The following is a 9404-nucleotide window of genomic DNA, read 5'->3' on the forward strand; positions in this document are numbered from 1 at the left end:
TCCAAAATCATGGATGTATAAGTTGAAAATACTTCAGAGAAAGAACAATGGCCAAAGGGAAGACCAGGAATGTATAGCTTGGACTGATTACGAGGTTGAACTCAAGACTGACTGACGTGTGTCGTGGTTTCCAAAGGTCTCCGTTGGTGCCCGTAGAGATTAAAAGGCAATCCTAAAGATTTAAAAGCAAAAGGGGGGGCGCCAGTGTTTTTAATTGTTTCCGTTTTAAGGGCTGGGAAACGTTGGAGTAGTGCAGATTTTGGATTTTAAACCAAAACGTAGTTGTTGTTTTTTTTATGTCACCTAAGATGCTTCTACCGTTCAGTGTTCTTTCTTTTTAGGTGAACTCTGACCTCCCTGATCTGAAAGACATAAAGATCATGGGTTACTCTCTACGCTCCTGGGACTATAGATACACACTCTGGCTAGGATTCAACCCTAAAACCTTTCAGGTTGGTGCATCACATACCTGCACAGCATGAAAATCATCTTCTCTTATCTGTGTCGTTGGGTTATTCATCTTTTTTGTGTCAAGGTTTCTTTATTGGTCTCCCTTGGGCAAGTTGGTGCATGGACAATACAAAGGCATAGACAAAACATCTCAACCAAAAACATCGTGGACAGTAAAACCACAGGCTAAAACGCCAAAAACAGACAACGGGCAAAACATGGCTCACCACTGCTACTTGAAATGCATACTAATGTTTCAGAAACGCATACACACTCCTCATCCATCCATCCATCCATCCATCTATCCATACACACTGCTGAAGTACCAACCTTATTCTGTCTCTCAGACTGATCTCATGAAATGGCGTATGCATGACATGCCAATTTGAATGCAGTAATTGGTGTGTTATCAACACGCATACTTACTTTTTAGAGTGTTTTTCAACATAGTTCGGCCTCCGTCGACTTACATAACCTTGCGATTGCGTGGGAATTTACGCAGTAGCGAGTAGTATGAAAGGGAAACGCAGGACTTTCACCCAAGAGACCGGGGATCGCGTCCCGCGTGTCCCAGTTTCCTAAACTCCACTGTCGCTTTCTTCTTTTACTAAAGCCTTCTTTTACTAAAGCCAAACCGTGTGTATTATTTCCAGACGCCTCCCGATACGATATCGCCACAATACAATATTATTGTGATTTTAAACATATTGCAATATTCTGCGATATATATATATATATATATCTCTGCTCTTAGCTATCCATCTTGTCTATAAGTATAGCTCTCACGTCTACATCTAAGCTATGTATCTCTCTCTCTTCTACCTTCTCTATCTCTCTCTCTCTATCTGCCTCTTCCTCTCTCTATCTCCCTCTACTCTCTAGCCCCAGTCAATCAATTGGCCTCTATTTCTACAACCATGAATTGAAAACAGTCCGCAGGTCTGTCCTACCCTCTCTGCCTCTCATAATCTGGATTGCCAACCATTATTCTGTCTAGAATCCTGTAATGTCGATTCAGTGACGACAGACATTCACTGGACTGGGTGCATCAGCACTTAATCAGTCCCGGAAACCATACTTGTAGAGTGGGAAAGTGAAAGTGCTTTTTTGGTCATGCTTGCTTGACGTGCTGTTGTGGACAAAGATTGGACTGTGGAGAACCGTAATTTCATAAGAGAGTCTTACGGAATCTTATTGAGCAAATAATCACAGAGCAGGGAGAAGTGAAGGGATGTAGAGACCAGGGGGCATGATTGAAGGATCTTGACGGACATCATCTTAGCTTTTCTTGGTAACACATGGTAATAAGGGGTTAGGACCTGATTCATTAAAAAACAAGCTATGCAAGCACGCTCGTGTGGGACATAATTTAGACTGACGCGGGTGCCAGGCTGGGAATCTGATATGGTCTGTTGCTCTGTCAATTAGTGTGTGTTTTGGTTTTTTAAAAATTGTTTTATGTAGCCAGAAACCTAAGTTACGCCAACCAGAGTGCTAGTTTTGCGATTGGGTTGTATGGCTAAAAAAACAGGGAATAGGAAAAGAAAAGAACCGTGTGAAAAGCTTAGAATGGACATATGCATAGTTGTATGTGAAGTGAATTTAATGAGGATCTGATCTTGATATATGGGAGAATCATTTGGCAGATGTAGGGGAAATTGGATGAGAGCAGACACACGTGAATACAGGAGACGAACGTCAGCATGCCAAACAGGTTTGCCAAAACGTGTAGAATTGCGAGATGAAAATTTGACGGGGGGGGGGGGAGTCAACCAAGCAGCTCTGCGGGGCATTTGTGAGTGACCCCCAAATCAAGCAGTGTCGAGGGCTAGAGAAGTCTAAAGTCCTTTTGAAAAGTCTGTCATTTCCCACATGATATTTGGAAAAGGCTCATGTGTACTGTACATTAGCAATAATCAGCAGGTGGCTAATTGTCAAAACCGGCATAGAAAATGTTCTAATGGTTTATGAATGAGATAAGTATGTGCGAAACCTCAATGTGGTCACTCGGGTCAATTGACCTCATTTCATAAATCCTAGTTCTTTTTAACTACCAAAATAACAGATTTATTCCCACAAACGTCTCTGTGAAAGTACAAATCAGCTCTTATTAGTATTAATTTTGGGCGTTCTTATCAATTGATGAGCATTTGAAAAAAAACAATTCCAATTATTGCTCCTTTTTGTAACTCCAAATCAGGTATAATTTTCTATAATGAGGTTATCTGACCATAAATTCCAAAAATAAACTGTAAAAGTAACTCTCCTTAAGGTATAAAGGTAATGAAGTTAGTGTTAACGCTCAAAAAAGGGACAACAAACGTAGGAAAAAAGTTCAAAATATTGATTAAAAAGCTTCAACAAAAGGGGTGATTTTCAATTTTGGACCGGCGAAGAACAGCACAAGGGGTTAGGGTAAAATCGGCATTTAGCAAGCCAATCGTACCCCCAACACCATCAGTAAGTCATCGGCCCTTGATGACCCACCTGTTCTTAACGACATCCTACACCAGAGGCTTTGCATCAGAAACCCACTCGATTAACAGTATGTTGGTAACAACACATCTCTTTAGAAAATCACAATTTTTGTGACGCTTTTGATCGTGTTTTTAACTTTTTTACCTTCTTTTAGGTTTGTCACGTTGTTTGACGTTTCACACTACAACACTAACTTATTATTATTTTGGATGTTTATAATAAATAAAAAACTCATTTATAGGAAATTATGTTGAGTTGAAAAGCAGAAATTAGGAATTATTTAGGACTAGAATAAAGGAGACGGGATGGTGATGGATTAATCACAGACTGGAAGTATGTCAACTTTACTCATACTAGTTCAACACACACTCAATGTTTTTTTTCAAAGTATAAAATGGAATAAGCAAACCCCAAAATTACAGGAAAGTAGAGATTGATACTGGCCAAAGAGCGTTGTGTGGAATCAATCATGTTATTGGTGGGAATAGTAAAAAGAAACATTGATATAGGAAAACGGGCAATTTGCACCGGACAACAGGAGGGTATAAAGGTCCATGTTAGAGATTTAACAATACATAATAGTTGTATATCATTTTCCAGTAGGAAAACATATATAATATATATTGGTAGGTTTATGGATTGATGTCAAAATTGTAACATTTAGGTTCAAGGATTTTAATCTCTTTTTATTGTGTCTATAAAGTGCTTAATAGTTGCCCTCTACTGGTTGCAATTCATTTTACTATTGGTTGAGCTGGAGTAGTTAGTGTCAGGATCACAGGTTGATAAATGCTTGGCATAACATCCATGAAACACAATCACAAACATAGGAAACTAGAGCCATGTTGAAAGAGAATTACCCGTAAAATTAACCTAAAAGTGCGAGGAGCCAATGGCAAGACGCTGCCCAGTGTTTTGGACCAGTGAGCCGGAGAGATGCTGAGGCATGGTGACACAGGTGTCCAGTAGTGAGGTGTGCTGTTGTAAAAATATGGATACAACTTTCAAATGTTTGGGCTTTTGGGACGATCGTTCCTTTGTTGGGAAAAACAGTGCGAACAAGGAGAAGACATTATCTGATGATCACCCAAGGGGAAATTACAGTTCTACACTCCGTTGTACAGTGCACCCATGCATGAACAGGACCTTTAATGCGTAATGGAGAGAGGTAGAGAGAACCTGGAGCAGATGGGGGGGTATCGGTGACATCCCGAGGAGCTGAACAGAAACCCCCAACATTCGGTTACTGGTCTGTCGGGGATTAAACCTCCATTTGTCCCTACGGACTAAGACTACGAGACCGTACAAAATGTAAAACGCGATTTATAGGTGTATAATGGGTACACTGTTTATTTAAACATCCTTTAGAAACGTAAACACTTATTGCAGGAATACGGACTATATCCATAGAGCAAATGACTTCTGGCCCTGGACCCAATGCCCTAAAGCTCTTCCTCCTGTGGCCTACAATCCCTGGGACGAGTGAGGAAAAGAGACGATGTCAAAAAGCTTAAACATTAGCTTCCCATTGGACCAATTCCTAAGACTTTCAGGTATAACATGGCAGCTTAAACACCTTTTATACTTTTTAAACCATTACAACACGTGCTGCTCCCTGAAATATGTTATACACCAAAGTGTTCTGTATCGTGCTTCACGCGAGGTATTCGTCAGCATATTACGGCCGTGTCTTACATGGACGCTCAACTTGGGCGTTGCTCCGTGCTCTGGATGAGCTGGGGGTGGCAACAGCAATTATGGTGGTGTTCACCTCAGATCATGGTCGTAGGCTTGATTTTTTCTTCAAATATTTATTGAAATAACTCAAGTCATCAGGCTCTCAGTGCTCTCCATGATTAGGAGTATTGCAAGATGTGGCAGCTTTGCTTGTTATCCACCAGATAGCAGGTTGTACCAGCATTGTGCCATTGCCTCCTTCCACAGTTTGCCATACTCTTAAAAACCCAGCTCTATCTTGCACTTTTCCTTCTTTTTTTTCTTGGGGAAACTTTGTGAACTCGGAAACTCAATTTCTTTTAATGTTTCATCAGTGGGGAGTGCTGCAGGAGAACCCTTTCCGTGACTGTTGACATATACACTGTAGAGCTTAATCAAACCCAGCATTAACATATGAGATGACTGGGACTCTGTGTCCAACATTGATTTTTATGCTAAGATTTACCGTTCTTTTAAACCAACCCCATCTTGTCTCTCTGTCCCTAGTGTTGCAGGATGGTCGTTAGGAGAACACGGCGAATGGGATAAATTCAAATTTTGATGTGACGACGCAGGTCCCCTTATCTCTTCGTCCCTGGGGTGCAAACATGCCGGGATCCGCTGCGGGGACTCCACCTTTCCCTTTATTGATCCCCTCACCCAATCAGAGCCCATCTTAAAGAGGTAAGGCCCCCCCTCACTGACAACAAGGTACTATTGATAACGCAAAGCGTGTACAATCCTTAAGAACAGAAGGGAACTCAGTTGATGTATTATTATGGTCTTAATGCCTCTTTAAAATGTGTTACAACATGTACTATTATGCCGACTTGAGTTTATATGTATTGTGATCAGACAGAGCTCCCAACACGTATTTGAGGAGGACTGAACTTTGATATTTGCCGCGGACGTTTCTTCCTTCAAGTGCAAATGGTGCAATGATGATGAAATGAAAGAGCAGGGTATCTAGTGCATTTTAGTGGATATCTTGACTAATTTGCGTCGGTGGCTATGTCAGACTTTCTCTAATTGGCTGACCTCTCTCTCCCTCTCTTTTCCAGTGACAAAGTTATAAAACACGGTGGAGCTGGTGGATGTTTTTTCCTACAGTCTCCTACATGGCTGGCCGCCAAAGACCTCAACCTTGTCCTGACATTCCTTCCAGGTATGAATGGACGAAAATGAACTTTATTCAATCCAGTAGTTTTCACTTAAGTGACAGTAGGTAACTTTTCTAAAAATAAAAAAATTACAACTTGTCATATTTGCTCACTGTATCCTGACGGTGTGCATGATCGTGAAAAAGGTCAGTTCCTCCGCCTGCTCCTAATGGCATCCAGAAAACGACCCAATTAGAGTCGAAGAGTCTCTAATGCAGTGCAACGGCTTGTTTTACAGCTTCACAGTACACTCCAACATGTTTCTGAAACATTGAGTGAGAAATGGGCAATACAATGACAGTCTGATTCATATTTAATCAGCGCTGCCTAGTTTTACAGTCTGACTGAGTTCACAGCAGTCGTTGACTCCTCGGCTTCGATTGGTTCTTTTCATGCGCGGTTGGAACTTGCACTGCGTTAGAAACCTACAAGGAGGCAGAGGAACGTGACTTTTTTGTGCTACTGAATATAGAATATAGTGAGATTTTCAGCAAATATGTAGCATTATTTTTAAAAAGTTACCACGTGAAAACGGCCGCCAGTTGACAATCTCGTCGTGACATTTTCAACTCAACCACCACACTTGATAAGTCTACCTAAAACTGGATTTTTGTCCCAACCAGTTTACTTTGTGTTGTTTTTTTGTATTAGTGGTGGCTTCGGTCTGTTGGTCAGTCCACCATTGAAATATCAGAAATATCAGCCTCAGACTATATTTGGGACTGAGTCTGAGAAATCAGGAATATCTGACCGCTACAATGTCTCCCACTGATGAAATATTTGGCCACACAAATTACATCAATTTGCTGACATGATCATGGCAGTTTTACTAACGCTGAATGAAATCCAATAGTAGCAAACAGAAAAAAACAACACATCATGACACTTACAGATTTGCTTTCCTTGTAACAATCTGACAGATGTGTAAAGGTGCTTTAGTATTAAGCAGAGTGTATCTGGTATTTAATTGACCAGTTAAAAAAGATTGTCACAAAAAATATCAACATTAAAAATATCAAACGAAAAAAGCACCCACAACACTGAAAAAGTGAAAAAAAATCTGGGAAAAAGCGATGATAATGTCTGTGTTTTTCATGGTTGACGGATAGACGACACAGGGTAAGGTTAATGGCTTTGATGAATCTAAAACAATTGTCATTGTGAGCATGTTAGCATGCTGCGTTAGCAATTGGTGGAAGTAGCTAGCATGACTGTAGACTCTGTTGTTGCATTTAACTTATTTAACCCGTGTGTTGTCTTTCATCAACCATGAAAAAGTTACGCTTTTTATGCCATTTTGGTCACTTTTAAAATGTCGTGGGTGCTTTTTTGATGTTTTTCCAAAGTTATTTGATATTCTGATGTTGCATTTACATCTGCCTGAAAGCTCTGATAATCCCACCAAAACAAGAACAGCCAAGTTGGAACTAGCTGGTGAACAGGTGGAGCATTTAGCAGCTGAAGAGCCAGGTATTTCCCTCAGAGTTGGTGGAGACCAAACGAAGCTAAAAGGAGGCAGAAACAAATGAATGCTAATGATGTTTGCTGGTGTAAATAAGGACTTTGTGCTGGATGTTAATAGACAACAGCTTGCTACAGAAAGATTGAGACGGATTGTTACACTGCAGTCCAAATCATGGATGTATAAGTTGAAAAATACTTCAGAGTTAAAGTTATTGATATTTCTGATGTTGACATTTACATCTTGTTTCAAAGGCCCATTTTTTGTGATTTGGAAAAAACTGAAAACGGGTCAATTGACCCGAGGACAACATGGGTTAGGCCTTCAGGCTCCGATGCACGGCCGACCGTCGGAGCGATCATTCGGCTCCCGTCAGGCAAAATGTGCTAGAACACACCCCGCAAGCGACGCCACTTGAGCGTACGTTCTGCGCAGACTAATACGTCTCCATAACAAGCGGGCGCGCTAATTTGTAGTGTCGCCAAAAATGAAATAACTAATGCGGTCACGTGGATCTGGCTTCTCCGCATTTCGAAGCCGACCATAGTGGCGGCTCGTTCAGAATACGTTCTCGTATTTTACACGAAAATAGTTCACCGAACGTGTTTCTGAAATATTTCAAGCAAGCAATAGGCCATACAGTTCGTGAATCTGTGTTTTTTTTTTTTTTTTTTTTTTTTTTTTTTTTAAATGGACAAAGATCAGTTGAAAGATTTTCGTCAGCATTTTGTGGTGTTTGTCACGTTCATCCTGCCCGTCATTTCCAGGTTAGAATAGAACAGAAAGCCTTTATTGTCATTGTACACAAGTGCAGTACTGGTGAACTATATTTTACAGTGTCAACGAGAAATATAAAAATATACAAATGTAAGTCGTGCAGAAGAAGGGGGGGGGAGAAAAGGGGGTGTGGGGAACGTGGTGCCAGTTCCTGAGAGCAACTATATACATAAAATGGTAAGAAAGATAAAGGTTTGTATACACGTGCAAAAATACAGTTTTGTGTATCAAAAGTCCTGAGTATTAATATTGACACAGTAATGAGAATGATTTAGTCTTAAATATTGCACTGTAAAGAATGAAATGGCTAAATATAAATATCACACTGTAATGAGTACAAATTGCAAGAATCACGGTGGCAACCCTCTCTCTCTCTCTCTCTCTCTCTCTCTCTCTCTCTCTCTCTCTCTCTAGGTGAATGTTTCAGATGTCCATGCTGGCGAGTTGTACTTGTTGGCAGACGACCCCGGTCAGGATAATAACGTCTTTAGTGACTTCGAGGCCAGTGTGATGCTGACAAAGATGGCCAGCCTGCCCCGTGTATGTTTGAAGTCTTCTTTCTTATTATTCTATTTTTACACAATGACAACCCATAACCACTCATTCATTTATTGATTTCCTTTTTTCCCCCCGACTTGTTGGTGGTGTTCAGACGGTGAGCCTGCAGATGAGAATGAGGCTGCAGCTCCGCTACCTCTCAGCAGGGAGGAAAACGGCACGAAGGAAGGCGCGATGACGAGAATAAAACCCAACACATAGACAGATGGAGTGCAAAGGGAAGATGGATGGATGGATGAAAACTATCTAGAAAAGGGAATCACACCTTGAATATTGTCTTTTCTGGTTTATTATACTATTGATCTTTCAGGCTCAGTTCTTCAGGCTAATGGTTCTTATTAACAGGCAGATCTGGGTTCAACACATGAGCAAAGTGAATAAGAAAGTGTTTTCTATTTTTTTTTTTTTACTTTTGACAAAGAGAAATCTGCATAATGTGCACAGAAGCCTCTGACTGGTTTGTCTTCCTGCTGCCAAACACAACTTTTAGCGCATACGCACCTGCCAGGTGTAGGGGTTTTGATTGGTGTTTAGCTTCCAGTCTTTATGCTAAGCTAATTTGTCAGCTGGCTCATTTAGCGTACAGACATGAGTTGTATAGATCTACTACTGTAAAAAAAAAAATCAAATGGCACATCACCAAAAACGTTCAACTTTTCCTCTAAACCACCCATGTTATACTCGTTTTTAGATTCATAATTGGATTTTGAGGTTGTACCAAAATAGGTTCTCATGGTTTCATTTTCAAAAAACACCATATTGTTGTTGTACCACACATTGCTGCAGCTCCTCTTTTCACCCTG

General features: G+C 40.6%; 1 protein-coding gene across 2 annotated transcripts in view; it reads left to right on the forward strand.

Annotated features, from left to right (window-relative positions):
* ids (iduronate 2-sulfatase) overlaps positions 1–9404 on the forward strand; it is a gene marked incomplete at its 3' end in the record, with an annotated part of 25155 nt that extends 15751 nt beyond the window's left edge. For both annotated transcript variants that reach the window (XM_032510866.1, XM_032510868.1), the window contains 3 exon segments: positions 342–452; positions 8458–8583; positions 8696–9404. In XM_032510866.1, the coding sequence (XP_032366757.1) occupies positions 342–452; positions 8458–8583; positions 8696–8779 (321 nt within the window).

The sequence above is a fragment of the Etheostoma spectabile genome, unplaced genomic scaffold (genome assembly GCF_008692095.1).
Source record: "Etheostoma spectabile isolate EspeVRDwgs_2016 unplaced genomic scaffold, UIUC_Espe_1.0 scaffold273, whole genome shotgun sequence".
NCBI classification, from domain to species: Eukaryota; Metazoa; Chordata; class Actinopteri; order Perciformes; family Percidae; genus Etheostoma; species Etheostoma spectabile.